Below are 21,599 nucleotides of genomic sequence, written 5' to 3' on the forward strand. Positions count from 1 at the left end.
ATGTTGCAGCTATTTAAAATAGTTTTGTCAATTTGTTCTGGCCTGAAATAGATTGGCCCTTTGAAACATATCTTTGTCTTTGTGTGTTGTATGTAGAGCACATTGCTTAGCAGAGTTCAGTGATGCAAATGCATGTCAAGTTGATCAACAGATGGTATTATTCTCCAGTGCAATAACAGTACTGAAATGAAGGCTAAAAGGGCATTAATGGGAGCCTTAAATAAAAGGGGAAAAAAAAGAAGTAACTAAATAGTTACTTTTCACAGTAACGCATTACTTTTTGGTGTAAGTAACTGAGTTAGTAACTGAGTTACTTTTGAAATAAAGTAACTAGTAACTGTAACTAGTTACTGGTTTTCAGTAACTAACCCAACACTGCTTAGGAGTGACCCTATCTGAGGAGAGATTTTAAGTAGAGTTCATAAGTCTTATATTTGTGTTAGACACAGCCTTATTCAATGCAAGCTAATACAATGTACCTATTATACCTAGGTCCGGCGAGCTAAGATGTATGACAGAATGTCCGTATTATGTGATTGGTGTTAACAATCTCCAGCTAACTTAATGCAGACGTTTTGGCTTTGCCCATCCCTGTGCAGTTATTGAACTGAAAATGTCAATACTTTGTCTATGGTAATTGGCAAAAAGATCGAACCGAATCCTCCAAGTGGACTATTTGGGTTCGCACCTCAGTCATTTACCTTTAGTAAATCCAAAAAGAACTAGGTAGCGTTCCCTTCTTTGTTGGCCGGAAGACTCATTGTGTTGAATTGGAAAGCAACAGCGCCTCCTTGCCACACCCGCTGGATTAAAGATGTTCTGTATTTTCTCAAACTGGAGAAAATTAAGCTAACATTGAACGGTTGTAATGTGAAGTTTTAGAAATGATGGGGTGGTTTCCTAAAATATACAAAAGAGAGAGAGAGAAATTTAACCCTGATTGAAAAGTAAGTGAGCCATTTGTCTGCTTTTGTGTATTACTGCACCATTCAAGATTCAAGATTGTTTATTGTCATATGCACAGTTAAACCAGACAGTTTGCCGTACAATGAAAATCTTACTTTGCTAGTCCACCCTTCAACAATGTTGGGGACATTAAGGAGTGCAGTTGCCTGTGGTTTCATGTCAATATTTGCCTGTACTTATTTGACTGATGTTTTTTTCTCTCCGTAGGTTATTATTTTTATTTTATTTTATGTATAATTTTTGTGGCTTAATTGTTTGAGGGAGAAAAAATAACATTAGATATGTATTTAATTGTATTTCTGGACTGTATATGTCAAAAACCCAACAAACAAATGTTTAAAAAAAAAGAAGAAAATGCATGTTTAAAAACGCAGATTTCACGTGCCTTCATTATATAATTAAGCTTCGTTGTTGCCTTATTTTATTTCTTGTCAGAGAAATATCCGGTCCATTTCTGGTTTTGGATCATCAGCAGTAGCTTTGCACAAGTGGTGCAGATGTGTGGACTTAGTCATCAGCATTATTTGAACTGCTGGACTTTACATGCGTTTTCTGCTATGCTTAGTGATTATTGGTCATTGCTTTTCACTTTAACTTTTGCCGGATGCTTCCTTTTTGCATCCTTGTACGTTTTTTCATGCTTTTTCTTTTACATTCCACAAGGCGCCGGCCAAGCTTCCTGTCTAACTTGCCTTCTTGTTTTTTGTGTCTTGCTGCTTCTATTATAAAAACTCCTTTTGACTGCACCTGCAAAAATTCAAGTTGTTGCATTCTGGGGCAACGCCTTGGATTAACCCTCCTTTATATTTAGAGCGTCGGTGAAACTGAAACTCCTTCTTGTAAATCACTTTTTCTTCGACTGTTCCCTCATTGTCCTTTTTGTAACAAAATCCATCTATAGAGCAAGCTAGCTCATCTGGCGCCATCTTGCCTGTCTGCTATTCTTTCCTCAGTGACAGGTATGGCTTGCATCCATTCATCATGTCAAAACATTTTATGTGATTAAATATAAATAAATTAGTTATCACTTTTAGTATCCTAATTTAATAGCTCTGAATATAAAATGGTCTCTTTGCGATGTCTCGCTGCAATTCTTCTGAAATATGGTTATGGTTTGAGTTTATTTTGAACATGCACACAACTACAACATGATAAATCACAATTTGCGGTTTCTCTTTTCAAAATGTTCGCAAAGGAGTCGGAAGAAGCACAGCTTATGTAAGAATTCCCCTTTCCCATTGCATAGCAATTGCAAACACTTTTGTTCACTTCCTGTTCTGAATTTATTCGCAATATACTACATAGATGATAACATTACAAATAAATAAATAAATAGTGAAGTAAGTTGTATTTCATATATGGGGTGAATACGATTATCAGTATGTTTATCAGGGTTCTTCTTCTTTGTACTTTGTAAACACTTTTGAGTTTGAACAGTTTCTTAAATTGGATAATTTTAATACATTGATTTCTTTACTTAATCCATTCCATAATGTAATTCTAGATACAGATACATTAAAGGTTTTAAGTGTTGTACGTGCATACAAATGTTTTAAGTTACATTTTTGTCTGTAGGCTGTAGAACAGTATTTAAATGTTCAAACGCAGTACAGTCATTTTCAACAAGACAGTTTATACTTTTGGTTTATTATTTTGTTTCATTTAATTACATCTGTTTCTTGTTTTGATTGTAAGCTCGGTATAGTATTTGATGCCACTGAAAGCCAAAAGGCTTCTTCCTTCCTGTTTCCTGAGACAACCTGGTACTTTCCATGTATTACTACAGTATATACAAGTCAGGTGTCATCGATCAGTACGTTTGCTACTCTGTTTGGTTTATACTTGATCAAATTATCTTGGTGGCTAGCACGATTGGGCATCACTACCTTGTCATTAGTTTGCTTTGTCTGCTTCCTGGTGTTTTTACTTGGTGCCTTATATAATGTCACTCTCTGCACCACTCATTGTTTTGTCCCTTGCTTCTTCTTGTGAACTCATTGATTGCTTACATTGGGTAACTAACCCAAATTATGGCAGAATGGGACAGTTCTTTATTTTTATTGAAGTGTCTTCCTCAAGGACACGACGGACGTGACTAGGTTGCTAGAAGCTGGGGATCGAACCAGGAACCAGGAACCCTCAGGTTTCTGGCACGGCCACTCTCTCAACCGAGCCACACCGTCCCCATATTTTGATTTGATGGTCATCGTTCCCATGATCACAAACACACCGTCTGTGCCTGAAAGCGGATTGGCGGAGAATGAGGAAGGGTTGTTTGTCTGGAGAAGCACGGGGACAAAAATGTGTACACAAGAGGTAAAACCTGTTGGAATTAGATCGGTTGTTAGGATAAGATTGGCCATAAAAGTAAAAAATATTGTCAAGACTTTTTGACTTCTTCCAGACTTTACTTTTATATTACTTTGATTTGTTTTCATGTTTTAAAAAAAACATTTTTTAAAAGGTGTGGCGGCTCTGATTTTCATTTTGTGCCACATTCAGTTACATTAAGGGGAAACCCTGCACGACTTAGGGAACTGCACTTTTTTTGGAATTTTGCCTAGAGTTCACAATATTATTTGGAGACAAGAATACACACGTCTTTTTTTTTTTTAGGGTTTTAAAGATGACAAAAAAAAAACGCTTAGAAGATACGGCTAAGTTGTAGCCTTCAAAGCCCTCTAAGACAACTTCAAAGGCCCCCATCAAAACATTTTGTATACAAACTGCAAGTCTATATATAATGTAGTAACAGACACGTTCATAACAATATATAATATGTACAATGTTTACCGTATTTTCATCATTTTAATCATTGCCAGAACTGACCTCTACCGTTGATTTCTGTTTCCATAGCAGCGCACGTCCGACTTCCGGCAACAACTAGTGTTCCTACTTCCGGATTCAAACACAAGTGTGTTCTAATTTTGCCGATATCCGATATTCCGATATTGTCCAACTCTTCAATTACCGATACCGATATCAAGCGATATATGCAGTTGTGGAATTAACACATTGTTATGCCTAATTTGGACAACCAGGTATGGTGAAGATAAGGTCCTTTTTAAAAAAGTTAGTAAAATAAGATAAATAAATTAAAAACATTTTCTTGAATAAAAAAGAAAGTAAAACAATATAAAAATAGTTACATAGAAACTAGTAATAAATGAAAATTAGTCAAATTAACTGTTAAAGGTTAGTACTATTAGTGGAGCAGCAGCACGCACAATCATGTGTGCTTACGGACTGTATCCCTTGCAGACTGTATTGATATATATTGATATATAATGTAGGAACCAGAATATTAATAACAGAAAGAAACAACCCTTTTGTGTGAATGAGTGTAAATGGGGGAGGGAGGTTTTTTGGGTTGGTGCACTAATTGTAAGTGTATCTTGTGTTTTTTATGTTGATTTAATAAAAAATAAAATAAAAAAAATAAAAAACCGATACCAATAATAAAAAAACAGATACCGATAATTTCCGATATTACATTTTAACGCATATATCGGCCGATAATATCGGCAGGCCGATATTATCGGACATCTCTAGTTCTAATCATGGCAGACTTGGTAATAGACCACAAAGACGACTACTTTTGGACAAATGACGATTCACAACCTTATCTTTTTGAAACTGAATGAACAGAGGATGAACTACTATTCATCAAAGGCAGCATTGAGAAGAGGGTGAGACATTGGAGCAGACAGAAGCTGAGAGAGTGAGGTCGGCATGACACGAAGCTGCAAATGTGGAATTGGGAGACAAGCTATTTCGACATAAATTGTGTGTTTACCCAAAAATCTTTATATCGATCATGATACACGCAGCACATCATATGTGTTATTACAACTACAGTAGATACGCTATCTGGCTAGCTGTGTACAAACAAAACATGAACACATACTGTAATATGATTGTTCATGTTTTTCAGTCTGTACAGATTGGTGTCTTATCGCAGTGTTGTGTAGTACAAACTCAAAATGCGTTTCGTGCTGACATAGAAGCTAGCTTATCTCTTTCCGTAGGTAGCTTTTATGGGCTAATACCGTGGTACGCCGTTGTGTTAGTACGCTAGAAAAAGAGTTTGTCATTGTTCACTCCTACAATAACAATGTTGCTACAGTTTGGTTATTACACAGGTTACGAAACGTAAATTAAGTACCGTATTTTTCGGACTATAAATCGCTCCGGAGTATAAGTCGCACCGGCCGAAAATGCATAATAAAGAAGGAAAAAAACATATATAAGTGGCACTGCAGTATAAGTCGCATTTTTGGGGGAAATTTATTTGATAAAACCCAACACCAAGAATAGACATTTGAAAGGCAATTTAAAATAAATAAAGAATAGTGAACAACAGGCTGAATAAGTGTACGTTATATGAGGCATAAATAACCAACTGAGAACGTGCCTGGTATGTTAACGTAACATATTATGGTAAGAGTCATTCAAATAACTATAACATATAGAACATGCTATACGTTTACCAAACAATCTGTCACTCCTAATCGCTAAATCCCATGAAATCTTATACGTCTAGTCTCTTACGTGAATGAGCTAAATAATATTATTTGATATTTTACGGTAATGTGTTAATAATTTCACACATAAGTCGCTCCTGAGTATAAGTCGCACCCCCGGCCAAACTATGAAAAAAACTGTGACTTATAGTCCGAAAAATACGTTTTTTTTAATGCATTTTTAAAGTGATCTAGGGGTAGAATTAATTGCTCCCATTCGCTGCATTGCTAGCTACAAAGAACGGGATGATTTTTACATGTTAGAATTAAAAAAAAGGTTAACTTTTGTGTTCTTGTTTTTCATAATGATTGTAAACAATAGGTAAAATTCCAAAAAAAGTGCAGTTCCCCTTTAAGACGTGTTTATTTGCGTTAAATTCATGTACTGTGCAGGTAACAACAAGCTAGAATTGCTTACCAATCTGTGCATTGTCATACAGCAGCAAGTCATAGGCACCCTGGTATCCAGTGCGGTAGTTGGTTCTTGTGCCGCTGTCCCACTGAACCACCACTGTCTTGTCTGGCGTGGTGGTGCTGCCCTGCCGCCCGATTTCCACCACGGTCCCCACATGGCCCTCACTGTCATCTTGGTTTCCCCATTTCCAGTCCAGGCCGCGCACCACACGCATGCCCACCTCCATGCTGCTGCCTCTGTCCAAAGGCCGAGACCTGGCAGCGCTGTTTCTTCCGCCGGTGCTCCGCCTCAAGGCCTTGCCAGAGGCACCTCTGACCCGTGCTGATGATAGCCCAGGCAGGGAGGCTACCAGGGGGCTTGCCGGGAGCAGATCAGGGGAGACTACAACAAAGAAATGCATAATTTAAGCCTTAAAGCACGACACCTATTTGATGTGTGTCTCCACAGTACAGAGTAAAAATGAAACATATTTTGATGTGGTGTCTAAATATATTACCTACAAGCTCAGGGCGGGACTTAGTTTCATGCAAATTGTTGTGGTTTGGTTTTTAAAGAAGCATTATTCACTGCATGCTTGTTAGTGCTCACTCCTAGAGAAGGGAGCAGGATGTGACTTCTGCATCTTGCTAATCACACTCTTCCCTCATGGTCAGAACAGAAATATCACGAACAACAAATATCCCATTGGCATTCAACTCAGCACGAAAAGTACTCACCATTCTGGCAAAGGAGCACACACCCACATGGCGGCTATAAATATTTTTACCATTAGCCTACAAATGTATGATTTGCAACACTTTCGCTACGACTACAAAAACCTCCCACATTCACACTCTTGACTCATGACTTTAGTTCAGGAGGTGATATCTATTTATGGAAAACCCCCAGTCAGGAATATAGACTGCAAACGTATCTAAGAATCAGGAGACCACCCAGGAAATCTATCCGCCGCACCTCAGCCAGTTGTTTGTACTAAGAACTGGTTGTGCCACTTTTTTCCCCCCCCATTGCCATTTTAAAGCGACTCTATACAGAGGAAAATATTATAGCACAACAATCAATTCATTAGGTAGTTTGGGTTAAGTTGCCTTTGAATATTCCACTTTTGTTGCAATCTACTCTAAGTTGCCTTTGAATATATGGATATCTTTTAATCAACTTTTGTTGCAATATACACCTATTTTCTCATAACCCTTCATGCATGTTACAAAAAGCATGCTGTGGGTAGAAAGTTGGAATTTGGGCACACAATACAACATTAGGGTAAGTGTCCCTGTGGTATACTAACACAGGAAAATATATATATTTATTTGCTACTCTTCCGAGAGGCAAGAAGCAAAGGGAAAGACAACTTAAAGGGGATTTTCATCTTTTCTGACTTATACATGTTGTTACAATGTCAGATACTCATGTTAAACAATGGCAAAGCATCAAATTGTAAGTTTCACGCATTTGGGCGTGAGTTTCGAATGCCTGTGCTGGCGGGGTTTTGTAATCTGGCTACGTCGTAACGTCACAGCTAAGAGGACGTACCTATTTGGACAGATAAGCAAAGCTCTTTAGGCTATGAAGAAACACCAAAAAAAGCTAAGACAAAGTATTTTTTTCCATCTAATTGTGGTATATGCATTATAACACCGATGTGCAACATGTAGTGACATAAATGCTGTGTGTGAGATTTATAAATCGATGGACAAATGTCCAAACATGGATTATTTATATATGTTAAATAAAGTAATAGACTGTTCAATAATGCAGCATTAGTGCTAAAGTTCTCTAAACGTCCGTTCTAGGTTTGGTTCTAACTAACCAATCGTGTGAGATTTATAAATCGATGGACAAATGTCCAAACATGGATTATTTATATATGTTAAATAAAGTAATAGACTGTTCAATAATGCAGCATTAATGCTAAAGTTCTCTAAACGCCCATTCTAGGTTTGGTTCTAACTAACCAAAGGAGAAACATTATCTATCATTCCTTTAAAGGCCTATTGAAATTATTTTTTTTTATTTAAACGGGGATAGCAGATCCATTCTATGTGTCATACTTGATCATTTCGCGATATTGCCATATTTTTGCTGAAAGGATTTAGGAGAGAACGACGACGATAAAGATCGCAACTTTTGGTATCTGATAAAAAAAAGGCTTGCCCCTACCGGAAGTAGCGTGACGACACCGGGGGAAGGACTGCTCATATTTTCCTATTGTTTACACCAGCAGCGAGAGAGATTCGGACCGAGAAAGCGATGATTACGTTAGAGTGAAGGACTAGATGCAGTGCAAGACATATCTTTTTTCGCTCTGACCGTAACTTAGGTACAAGCTGGCTCATTGGATTCCACACTCTCTCCTTTTTCTATTGTGGATCACGGATTTGTATTTTAAACCACCTCGGATACTATATCCTCTTGAAAATGAGAGTCGAGAACGCGAAATGGACATTCACAGTGACTTTTATCTCCACGACAATACATCAACGAAACACTTTAGCTACAGAGCTAACGTGATAGCATCGTGATTAACTGCATATAGAAACAAAATAAATAAATCCCTGACTGGAAGGATAGACAGAAGATCAACAATACTATTAAACCGTGGACATGTAAATACACGGTTAATGCTTTCCAGCCTGGCGAAGGTTAACAATGCTGTTGCTAACGACGCCATTGAAGCTAACTTAGCAACCGGACCTCACAGAGCTATGCTAAAAACATTAGCTATCCACCTACGCCAGCCAGCCCTCATCTGCTTATCAACACCCGTGCTCACCTGCGTTCCAGCGATCGACGGTGGGACGAAGGACTTCACCCGATCACAGATGGGGTCGGCGAGACGGAGGAAGTTAAGGTGAGTTCGGCGGCTAACGCGTCTGCTATCCATCTCTGTCTTCCTGGTTGTGTTGCTGTAGTCCGCTGCTAATACACCGATCCCACCTACAACTTTCTTCTTTGCAGTCTCCATTGTTCATTAAACAAATTGCAAAAGATTCACCAACACAGATGTCCAGAATACTGTGGAATTTTGAAATGAAAACAGAGCTTTTTTGTATTGTATTAAATGGGGTACCAATAGTTCCGCATCAACTGATTCCGTCACGCGCATACGTCATCATATCTAGACGTTTTCAACCGGAAGTGTGGCGGGAAATTTAAAATTGCAATTTATAAGTTAACCCGGCCGTATTGGCATGTGTTGCAATATTAAGACTTCATCATTGATATATAAACTATCAGACTGCGTGGTCGGTAGTAGTGGCTTTCAGTAGGCCTTTAAGGCTGTGTTAGCTGGGTTAGCGCGGACACACACGGAGGAGGGGTGTACAAGACATGCTAGCTGTGGTGCTAACCTAGCTTGAATGTGAAAATAACATACAGTATAATAACTATATAATAGTATACAATATAATATTTATAGATATATAAATCGATTTAGAATCGAATCATGAGGTGCCCAAAGATTCCTACCTCTGGATGTGAGCCATACCTAATGATGTGACCAGGTGAATCTATATAATGTTTATGAAGTTTATTTTTTACCATGTATGGGAAAACAATTGGGGTAATGACTTCAAGATATATAATTTAACAGTGCACATTTTGCACGTGGTTTCACTCGCAATCTGGGAACGCCTCTACAATCGAATATCTTGCAGACTCTCAAAAAACGGGTTATATATGGGGACAACAAGTTAATTAGAGTTGCCTTTGTTTAGTTTAGAAAAAACTTAAAGGTACAAACTCAACAGCGAGGTCTTAAGAGGCAGACAACCTCTATGGGGTGCCGGGGCAGGGACAGGACTCAAGGATACCCCAGAAAAATACCTTTTTGAAAAATACTACAATATAATAATACAATTAATAGTCTATTGTAGAAATAGACACAATATTCCATCAAATTAGACTTAGACTTAGGTAAACTTTATTGATCTAGAAGGGAAATTGTTCCTATTATTACCTATTATTACCAATCAAAACACTGAGAGCCAGTTCTAAAAAAGAACCAGTTTTCGAGTCCCATTCCTAGTTGTACTCTGGAGCAAAATTTTAAACATAATATACACCAAAGCATATCCAATACATATTATTTAGATCACAAGCAATTGTTATAAATGTAGACCAAAATCACCATAGGTCCCCTTTAAGTCACCGGTTATACAAAATGTACTTTTGAAAATGTTGTTTTTATAGTATTTTCTTTCCCTACAATCAGTTTATGAGCACTGAACATGACAAAAATTAATCATCTCCCTTATCAGTTTGCTTAATTTCTGAGAATTTTAATACTAATAATTCTTCCTCATGGGCATGATACCCCATCTTAACCCATGTATACACCCATCGCTTTACCGAGGACAACTTTAATTTAAAAATACATTTTAAAAAATGGGAAAAAGAGGCTTCGCTACTCATCTTAAAATAAAGTTCTGAAGTGAGTTCTGCCAGCTATCAGTCAGTCAGCAGCAGATGTGGGTGCTGTAAGTTTTATCATTGAGTTTTAGTCAGTGCAAAGACTAACCTAGCCTGGTGTTGCTGTTAAAATATGAGTGTAATGTTAGCACTGTAGCTCCCATACAATGAGGAAAATGATACACTGCTGATTTTGCAAGTTTTCCCCACAGAATTTAGAAGTCTGTAATTACATCATAGATACTCTTCAATGGTGAGTGACAGAAAAAACAAAAATCCAGAAAAAATTACATCATTTGTTTTTTTTAAGTCATTAATCATTAAAACATTTTATTGCATGACACGTATTTGATCACCTACCAACCAATAAGAATTCCTGCTCTCACAGACCTTTTAGTGTTTCTTTAGGAAATCCTTCTGCTCTACGCTTATTACCCGTAGTAATTGCACATGTTTGAAATCGTTACCTGTATAAAAACACCTGTCCACACTAGCAATCAAACAGACTCCAACCTCTCCACCAAGGCCAAGACCAGACAGCTGTGTAAGGACATCAGAGATACAATTGTAGACCTGCACAGGGCTGGGATGGACTACAGAACAATAAACAAGCAGCTTGGTGAGAAGGCAGCAACTGTTGGCGCAATTGTTAGAAAATGGAAGAAGTTCAAGACAGTCAATCTCCCTCAGCCTAGGGCTCCATTCAAGATCTCACCTCGTGGAGCGTCAATGATCATGAGGACGGTGAGGGATCCGCCCAGAACTAAACAGCAGGACCTGGTCAACGACCGGAAGAGAGCCTGGACCACAGTCTCAAAGAAAACGATCAGTAACACACTACGCCGTCATGGATTCAAATCTTGTAGCGCACACAAGATCCCCTTGCTCAAGCCAGCTCATGTCAAGGCCCGGGTAAAAACAAGAGGTGGGGGGAAGCAGGCTGCTTATATACCATTTTCTATGAAAAATTACAGTTTAGCATCATTTACTCACCGTAATAATATTTGTGAGAGTCAGATGCAGGACAAATCACAAAAACTACAAAGAGCTGCTGCATTTCTTGGTCTTAAGATCAATTCACAAAAAACAAAGGTCATGCGTATCAATAACAAGAACAATACACAAATAACAATGGAGGTAGTCAGTTTTACATACTTGGGGAGCATAATCAGTGTAGATGGAGGGGCAGATGAAGATGTCAAATCCAGAATAGGGAAAGCAAGAACATCATTCAACATACTAAACAATATATGGAGAGCAAAAAACATTTCTCTCAAAACCAAACTGAAAATATTTAACTCAAATGTCAAATCCATCCTGCTGTACGGATCAGAAACATAGAAAACCACCAATAGCAGACTCACTAAACTACAGACATTCGTAAACTGTTGCCTCCGTCGGGTCCTAGGAGTCTACTGGCCAGACACCATCACCAATGCCAACCTGTGGGAACTCACCAAACAAGAACCAGTGGAACTGCAAATCAGGAGAATGAAGTGGAGCTGGATAGGCCACACACTCAGAAAACCCAATTAACCAATTACCAAACAGGCACTAACATGGAACCCACAGGGAAAAAGAAACAGAGGGAGACCAAGAACAACCTGGAGAAGAAGCACAGAACAGGAGATGAGGGCTGAGGGGCTGTCATGGCAACAACTCCACCGAAGGGCACAAGACCGGAATGGATGGAAGGCTTTCATCGGCGGCCTATGTTCCTCAGGGAATACTAAGGCCTAAGTAAGTAAGTAAGTCATTTAACATTTTGGCATGCAAAGAGAAGAGCTGTCAAGCTGCTTCAGTTCAGCTCCAGGCATTGAGTGTGGATGGATAAAGGCAGGACATGTCTGCTATGGTGGATCCTGACAATAATATCAAACCTCTTCATTAAATTTATTTAGATAAATTATTATATTGCCCATAAATTAGGCCCACAAGGACAAATAATAACCTAGTTTCGAGCCACTATCTTGTATTCTGTCTTGTTGGAGAAATAACTTTTTTTTTTACTAACCACACAATACACACAAACGCGCACACACTTTGAACACGCTACCAACTGTGAGTTGTGTGTACGTGAACAAGACAAAGAATAGCTGCCATGGGCATGCAAAGACAAACAGGCTAGGACTGGCACTGACAAATATAAAAATAAAGATATATATATATTCAAGCTTCCCACACAACAGGTTGTGGGCCAACGTCCATTTAGTTGCATTTAGATCTTGTTATAAAAACATTTTTTGAATGCCCTAAATGGCATTATAACAAATATGTTAATTTGCAGTTTGTAACTCTCAAGCTGACAGATGGTCACTGCCTGTGTGACATAGTCTCCACTACTCCACATTGAATCATCAAAGTCATCAACCAATATTCTTTCAAAGTTGTGCGTCTGTGTGTGTGTGTGTGTGTGTGTGTGTCTGTTTGTGTGTGTGTGTGTGTGCGTGTGTGTGTGTGTGTTCAAACACGAGAACTACCGTATGTGCTGTCCTTTTAAAACCAACGACAGGCTAGATAAGTCTTCAAGGTGGCAGAATGAAAGAAACCAAAATAATTCCCTGTGCTAAAATAGATTCAGCAGTCAGTCCTTTTCTAGGGATAAATATAGTAGCGGTAACCTAACATCATTTTTAGAAGGACACATTTTTAAATCTTTTTTTTTTTTTTAAGTACTGTAGCTAGAGACCTGTTCTTCATTTTGAAACACAGCCTTTTTGCTACTGTAATGTTTAAAACCCCTTTTACACTGTAATCAAAATGTACTGTAACATTTCAACAAAGGGCTGTAAAAATACAACACTAATATTTCAATTTTTAATAATAATAAGAAAACAACTAATATTTTTTAGTCATTGTTATTTCACAGTAAAATACTGTAATCATAGTCCTCTGTAATATCACAACCAATGATAGTTTCCAACGGATTTGTCTTTCAAGGGGTTCCGTAGACCATGTTGCACAGTAGGTGGTGGTATAAATTACAGTTGTCAAGTTACAGCATATATGCACTCTTTAGTATTTACATGCTGCCGCTAGGTGACATTATACGCAAATACGGTGTTAGCTTTCACTGTTATGCTGATGACACTCAACTCTACATGCCCCTAAAGCTGACCAACACGCCGGACTGTAGTCAGCTGGAGGCGTGTCTTAATGAAATTAAACAATGGATGTCCGCTAACTTTTTGCAACTCAACGCTAAGAAAACGGAAATGCTGATTATCGGTCCTGCTCAACACCAACATCTATTTAATAATACCACCTTAACATTTGACAACCAAACAATTAAACAAGGCGACTCGGTAAAGAATTTGGGTATTATCTTCGACCCAACTCTCTCGTTTGAGTCACACATTAAGAGTGTTACTAAAACGGCCTTCTTTCATCTCCGTAATATCGCTAAAATTCGTTCCATTTTGTCCACAAGCGATGCTGAGATCATTATCCATGCGTTCGTTACGTCTCGTCTCGATTACTGTAACGTATTATTTTCGGGCCTCCCTATGTCTAGCATTAAAAGATTACAGATGGTACAAAATGCGGCTGCTAGACTTTTGACAAAAACAAGAAAGTTTGATCATATTACGCCTATACTGGCTCACTTGCACTGGCTTCCTGTGCACCTAAGATGCGACTTTAAGGTTTTACTACTTACGTATAAAATACTACACGGTCAAGCTCCTGCCTATCTTGACGATTGTATTGTACCATATGTCCCGGCAAGAAATCTGCGTTCAAAGAACTCCGCCTTATTAGTGATTCCCAGAGCCCAAAAAAAGTCTGCGGGCTATAGAGCCTTTTCTATTCGGGCTCCAATACTATGGAATGCCCTCCCGGTAAAAGTTAGAGATGCTACCTCAATAGAAGCATTTAAGTCTCATCTTAAAACTCATTTGTATACTCTAGCCTTTAAATAGACTCCCTTTTTAGACCAGTTGATCTGCCGTTTCTTTTCTTTTCTTTTCTACTCTGCTCCGGGGTGGACCGCTAGCCTGTCCATCAGATGGGGACATCTCTACGCTGCTGACCCGTCTCCACTCGGGATGGTTCCCGCTGGCCCCACCATGGACTGGACTTTCGCTGATGTGTTGGACTTTCACAATATTATGTCAGACCCACTCGACACCGAGGATGCCGTTGTGGCTTGTACAGCCCTTTGAGACACTAGTGATTTAGGGCTATATAAATAAACATTGATTGATTGATTGATAGTTGTAATTGTATTGTAATTAATAATACAATTATATCTGGAGTGACAGCATTTAGTTGTTTACGTTTTGAAAGTTGTAATTAACCGTAAAATCACAGCTCTGCAGCTACAGTAAATTGTTGTAAAGATATTTCGCAATAAATTACTGTAAATGTTACTTTGAAAGTAATGTAGTTATTAGCCAGTAATTTGCTGTGAATTTACAGTACAATTGTTTACAGTGTGCTGCTGTTCTGTATGGGACTAGGTCAAAACTGGCACTTTTTACCCACTACTGAGGTAGTATCAGACGCCAATCGAAGCTGTGTGCAATGCAGGTAAGGTTACTTTTACTGGGCTGTAGGTAGGTTAGGGTGAACAAATCAAGCACCCCAAACTTCCCCTGAGCCCACCAGAGCTTACAGTGGGAACAAATGGCGATTGTGCGTAACAAATAGAGTCTATAATAATTATTATTTATTATTTGTTTCTGTCTTTCATTGTCGCATCCTACTCTGTTCAGCGGTCCTTGAACACCTCGGTCTGGTATAGAACGATCACACGGTTATTATTATAAGAAAGCACAGCTTGTAGGTTCAATGTGCACAATTAAATAGCTTAGTTACTCAGAAAGAAAAGGGTTTGTACATGTTTGAATGGGAGTGTGTCCTTTCTTAATTGGGAAAGACTTTAATGTCTCTTGTTTTCATGTTAGGCAAGCTGGTGCCAGTCAGTCCATGAGTTTATAAAAGGGCAGTTATTAATCACAGTTTTTCAAAAATTTTGATTTGAAAACTTTAATACCTACTTGTCGGGGGTTTATCAGTAATAGTTTTTCGTAACATCCCTAATTAGGACAAATGTATGTATAATAATGTTCTCATTCATTCAGGTCATTGTCATCTCAGGACATTCAATCTATTGCAACTGGACTGTTTGGTTTGTCTTAGAAGAGGTTTTGCCGCTCATCCGGGTAGGATTCATCAGTTCGTGCTGATAGACTTAGATTGGTCAGATCTAGTCTAGCGGCTGGTGCCAAAACCCTAAATACTTGCCTGGGCAAGAATGGTTTCGTAGTGAACACGATAGGGCGAAACCATCCTTGCCCAGGCACACCCTCCTGGTTTTGGAGTATAACTATTTGGGGTTTTGGCACCAGCCGCTAGAATAGATATGACCAATCTAAGTCTATGAGCACGAACTGATGAAGCCTACTTGGATGAGCGGCGAAACGTCTTCTAAAACAAACCATACAGTCCAGTTGCGATCAATTGAAAGCCCTGAAAAACAAATACATTTATTAATTTAATTAAACGTTTTTTTAAAAGAAAGCCCTGAAAATGACAAATCGAAAGTTAAAATGTTTTAATTACCATCTTTCTTTGACTCTTTTTTACCTCCAGATTTGCACACCATCCATCCATCCATTTTTTATAGCTTGTCCCTTTTGGCGTGGCGGGGGGTGCTGGAGCCTATCTCAGCTGCATTCGGGCGGAAGGCGGAGTACACCCTGGACTAGGGGTGTAACGGTACGTGTATTTGTATTGAACCGTTTCGGTGCGGGGGTTTCGGTTCGGTTCGTAGGTGTACCGAACGAGTTTCCACATGGACATAATAAGTAGCGTAACGACGTTGTGTAAACAATGCACACCGAGGCACAACACACGGCATGCTAGCAGTGACAGCGCTACGATAGACTGACCATAGGTCCTCTTTTCACCGGACATGTCCTCTTTTGCGCAGCTGTCCGGCCTCAAATGTCAGGCATTTTGAGTTAGGGTTGCGTGTATTTTCAATGTACGTTCAGGGTTAAGAAGGGGTTAAAAACAAAACAAATTGTGCGGGCAGCAGCATTGGTGAGGGAGGGGCAGAGACAGAGAGAGCGAGAGAGTTATGATAAACGCGCATGCGTCGCCAGGCTCTGCTTTTTATCCATAGATTTATCAGATTTAATTTTTTATTATCTATAGCAGGGGTGTCAAAAGTGTGCCCCGGAGGCCATTTGCGGCCCACAGCTAATGTTTTAAAGGCCCACGGCACATTCTAAAAATACTATTAAAATAAACAAAAACATAACAAAAGTGAAATAAAAAAGCTTAAAGGTGAAATGTAATTTAGAAAAAGTTGCAATGTTGACTAATAAAACAAAGCTGTTTTTTTTTCTTTCAAACTGTCATTGCTCAAAACATAAAATTGAATCAAAATCAATGTTATTATGAATTATTGACCTATCCAAGGTTCCGATTACTTCACATCAAATATTCCACTAAGAAAAATATTTTTGGTGGAAGATTTTGCAAATTTGGTAAATAAATAACCAAAAAATTTATATTTTGTTGTTTTCTTACTGTACCGAAAATGAACCGAACTGTGACCTCTAAACAGAGGTACGTACCGCACCGAAATTTTTGTGTACCGTTACACCCCTACCCTGGACAAGTCGCCACCTCATCGCAGGGCCAACACAGATAGACAGACAACATTCACACTCACAATCACACACTAGGGCCAATTTAGTGTTGCCAATCAACCTATCCCCAGGTGCATGTCTTTGGAGGTGGGAGGAAGCCGGAGTACCCGAAGGGAACCCACACAGTCACGGGGAGGACATGCAAACTCCACACAGAAAGATCCCGAGCCCGGGATTGAACTCAGGACTATTCAGGGCCTTCGTATTGTGAGGCACATGCACTAACCCCTGTTCCACCGTGCTGCCCTAGATTTGCACACACTACAGTTAAAGGCCTACTGAAAGCCACTACTACCGACCACACAGTCTGATAGTTTATATATCAATGATGAAATCTTAACATTGCAACACATGCCAATACGGCCGGGTTAACTTATAAAGTGCAATTTTAAATTTCCCGCGAAACTTCCGGCTGAAAACGTCTTTGGATGATGACGTGTGCGCGTGACGTAACCAGTGAAACAGAAGTATCGGTACCCCATTGTATCCAATACAAAATAGCTCTGTTTTCATCTCATAATTCCACAGTATTCTGGACATCCGTGTTGGTGAATCTTTTGCAATTTGTTTAATGAACAATGGAGACTGCAAAGAAGAAAGTTGTAGGTGGGATCGGTGTATTAGCGGCGGACTACAGCAACACAACCAGGAAGACTTTGACTCGGATAGCAGACGCGCTAGCCGACGCTAGCCACCGACCGCACGGATGATCGTGATGAAGTCCTTCGTCCTTCCGTCGATCGCTGGAACGCAGGTGAGCACGGGTGTTGATGAGCAGATGAGGGCTGGCTGGCGTAGGTGGAGCGCTAATGTTTTTATCATAGCTCTGTGAGGTCCCGTTACTAAGTTAGCTTCAATGGCGTCGTTAGCAACAGCATTTTTAAGCTTCGCCTTTAAGCATTAACCGTGTATTTACATGTTCATGGTTTAATAGTATTGTTGATTTTCTGTCTATCCTTCCAGTCAGGGGCTTATGTATTTTGTTTTTATCTGCATTTGAGCCCGATGCTATCACGTTAGCTCCCTAGTTAAGTTAGCTTCAATGGCGTCGTTAGCAACAGCATTGTTAACCTTCGCCAGGCTGGAAAGCATTAACTGTGTATTTACATGTCCATGGTTTAATAGTATTGTTGATCTTCTGTCTATCCTTCCAGTCAGGGATTTATTTATTTTGTTTCTATATGCAGTTAAGCACGATGCTATCACGTTAGCACCGTAGCTAAAGTGTTTCGTCGATGTATTGTTGTAGAGATAAAAGTCACTGTGAATATCCATTTCGCATTCTCGACTCTCATTTTCAAGAGGATATAGTATCCGAGGTGGTTTAAAATACAAATCTGTGATCCACAATAGAAAGCCAGCTTGTACCTAAGTTATGGTCAGAGCGAAAAAAGATTTGTCTTGCACTACATTCTAGTCCGTCACTCTAAAGTTCCTCATCCACAAATCTTTCATCCTTGCTCAAATTAATGGGGTAATCGTCGCTTTCTCGGTCCGAATCTCTCTAGCTGCATTGAAAACAATAGAAAAATATGAGGAGGCGATCAACTGACTACGTCACGCTACTTCCGGTAGGGGCAAGGCTTTTTTTGATCAGAGACCAAAAGTTGCGAACTTTATCGTCGTTGTTCTATACTAAATCCCTTCAGCAAAAATATGGCAATATCGCGAAATGATCAAGTATGACACATGGAATGGATCTGCTATCCCCGTTTAAATAAAAAAATGTCATTTCAGTAGGCCTTTAAATCTAAGTTTACAAATGCTAAATATATAGAAGTATTCTGTGTCAGTCTTGGAAAAAAAAATACTTTTCATCCATAATTATTTCAGTTCATTCATACAAACTACAAAACAGATGGATTTAGGCTGCACTGTCATATTAAAAAAAGATTGTAATTGTTATGCTGAGGTGTTGCCAAACCATGATTTTAAGCATCCCTGAGGTCATCTGTCAAATGTTTAGTATTCACTCTACTTTTTGAGGGTTGGAAGGCGGCCATGACCTATGTTGCTGCCTCTGTGTGCGCATGCGTGCGTGTGTGAGGGTGTGTGTGTGGGACCGAGGGTTAAAGAGGTGGAGGATTACTGCTCTCGGCCCAGAACAACAGATGGACCGACTTCTGTCATCTGCAGAGCAACCTCCTCCATACACATAAACATCAACAAGACAGGTGTTTATCCACCACACCAGGGGTCACCAACCTTTTTGAAAGCAAGAGCTACTTCTTGGGTAGTGATTAATGCGAAGGGCTACCAGTTTGATACACACTTAAATAAATTGCCAGAAATAGCCAATTTGCTCAATTTACCTTTAACTCTGTTATTATTAATAATTAATTATATTTACACTTAATTGAACGGTTTAAAAGAGGAGAAAACATGAAAAAAAATGACAAGTAAATTTTGAAACATAGCTTATCTTCAATTTCGACTCTTTAAAATTCAAAATTCAACCGAAAAAAAAGGAGACAAAAACTAGCTAATTCAAATCTTTTTGAAAAAATTTAAAAAATAATTTATGGAACATCATTAGTCATTTTTCCTGATTAAGATTAATTTTAGAATTTTGATGACATGTTTTAAATAGGTTAAAATCCAATCTGCACTTTGTTAGAATATATAACAAATTGGACCGAGCTATATTTCTAACAAAGACAAATCATTATTTCTTCTAGATTTTCCAGAACAAACATTTTAAAAGAAATTCAAAAGACTTTGAAATAAGATTTAAATTTGATTCTACAGATTTTCTAGATTTGCCAGAATTATTTTTTTGAATTTTAATCATAATAAGTTTGAAGAAATATTTCACAAATATTCTTCGTTGAAAAAACCGAAGCTAAAATGAAGAATTAAATTAAATTGTATTTATTATTCTTTACAATAAAAAAAATAAATTTACTTGAACATTGATTTAAATTGTCAGGAAAGAAGAGGAAGGAATTTAAAAGGTAAAAAGGTATATGTGTTTAAAAATCCTAAAATCATTTTTAAGGTTGTATTTTTTCTCTAAAATTGTCTTTCTGAAAGTTATAAGAAGCAAAGTAAAAAAAATAATGAATTTATTTAAACAAGTGAAGACCAAGTCTTTAAAATATTTTCTTGGATTTTCAAATTCTATTTGAGTTTTGTCTCTCTTAGAATTAGAAATGTCGAGCAAAGCGAGACCAGCTTGCTAGTAAATAAATACAATTTAAAAAATAGAGGCAGCTCACTGGTAAGTGCTGCTATTTGAGCTATTTTTAGAACAGGCCAGCGGGCTACTCATCTGGTCCTTACGGGCTACCTGGTGCCCGCGGGCACCACGTTGGTGACCCCTGCACCACACACACCACAAAAACACACACAGGCACGCATATTGTTTGCCAACTAACCCTTAAGAACCCATATGTATTCTTCCGCCGCATGTACGTTTTCTTCTGTACAGCATTAATAATTATTAGGAGTGTGTTCGTGGCTGCAGGATGTCGTCACAAGGAACATAAATTGCATCAGAAACAGACCACGATTTCAGTATATTTAACAGTTAACTATTTCAGCGACATCAAATGATGGACGGCTTGGGCGTGGCCAATCATGAACGCAGACCCTTCGAACACGGCTGCCTACCTGCTCTCAAGTGATTAAACAGGTTCTGGTGTTAGCGCGTCAATGCCAAGATGACACACACTCACACACATCCTTGTCAAATGTTGCAACACACACGATGAGCAGATATATGACATACTTGTCATTCTCGACAGAAGCCACCAGCGAGCAGGGCTGGCTCCGCACGCTGATAATAATCAGTGAGTCGTCCCAAAATGGAAAAATGAATCAGCATCACATGTTTGCTCCTGTGTGGAGCTGGCTTTTATGCACACACTCACGTCTAATGAGAAGTGGCTGTTGTTGTGTTTACATTATCGATGCCACTGACTCCAAGTACTTTGTCCAATGTACAATCTGCACACATGAGGCTCACTCAATGTCTAAAAAAAAAATAGGGCGGCTGGAACTGGTTTATGTCAGTAATGTCTGTTCGCCAGAGGACTTTGAGAAAATCAACACAGGGCCTGAGTAAATAAGACATTTGAAATGGGGCTAAAATAAGAGCATCCATTTTCTATTTTAGGCCTCTTTTTGGCTCGTCACATCCTGTTTTTAAATCGTTTATTCTGGGGGCACATTTTTTAAAAGGTCGCACATCTCCCTTCACTTTAATTCTAATTTGGTATACAATTAGGGATGTTACAATCGATCGACCACCAATCAGTATTGGCTAATTTTTGTAAAGTATGTGATCACCATTGCAGGTTAATTCCTTATAACGCCGATCACAAACGATGATCCCTCTGGGTGACAGTATATTTAGTTTTAGTCCCCCAGCTAAAAAGCGGCTAGCAGTTAATTAAGTATCTCAATACACAGTATGGATCTGCACCCCTAAGCTAATTATAATCACCTCCATTGCAGCAAATAAACTGCATTCCTTAGTATCAGTATTAATACTAAGGATATACTATATATCAGTATCAATACTAAGGATGTACTAAGCTCTCTGTGTGTAAAAGTCAGAAGCAGGCCTGATAATTATAGCTCGGCTAAACGCTAAGCCAGTTTTAAACAAAACCAAGAAAA

At 38.7% G+C, this 21,599-nt stretch overlaps 1 protein-coding gene across 4 annotated transcripts in view; it reads right to left on the reverse strand.

Annotated features, from left to right (window-relative positions):
- Positions 1–21,599, reverse strand: part of mib2 (MIB E3 ubiquitin protein ligase 2) — a 127,454-nt gene that overhangs the window by 73,513 nt on the left and 32,342 nt on the right. For all 4 annotated transcript variants that reach the window (XM_062054555.1, XM_062054554.1, XM_062054553.1 and 1 more), the window contains exon 2: positions 5,908–6,285. In XM_062054555.1, coding sequence (XP_061910539.1) covers positions 5,908–6,130 — 223 coding nt within the window. In that variant the 5' untranslated portion in view covers positions 6,131–6,285. The remainder of the gene's footprint in view (positions 1–5,907; positions 6,286–21,599) is intronic.

The sequence above is a fragment of the Entelurus aequoreus genome, linkage group LG07, assembly GCF_033978785.1.
Source record: "Entelurus aequoreus isolate RoL-2023_Sb linkage group LG07, RoL_Eaeq_v1.1, whole genome shotgun sequence".
Classification (NCBI taxonomy): Eukaryota; Metazoa; Chordata; class Actinopteri; order Syngnathiformes; family Syngnathidae; genus Entelurus; species Entelurus aequoreus.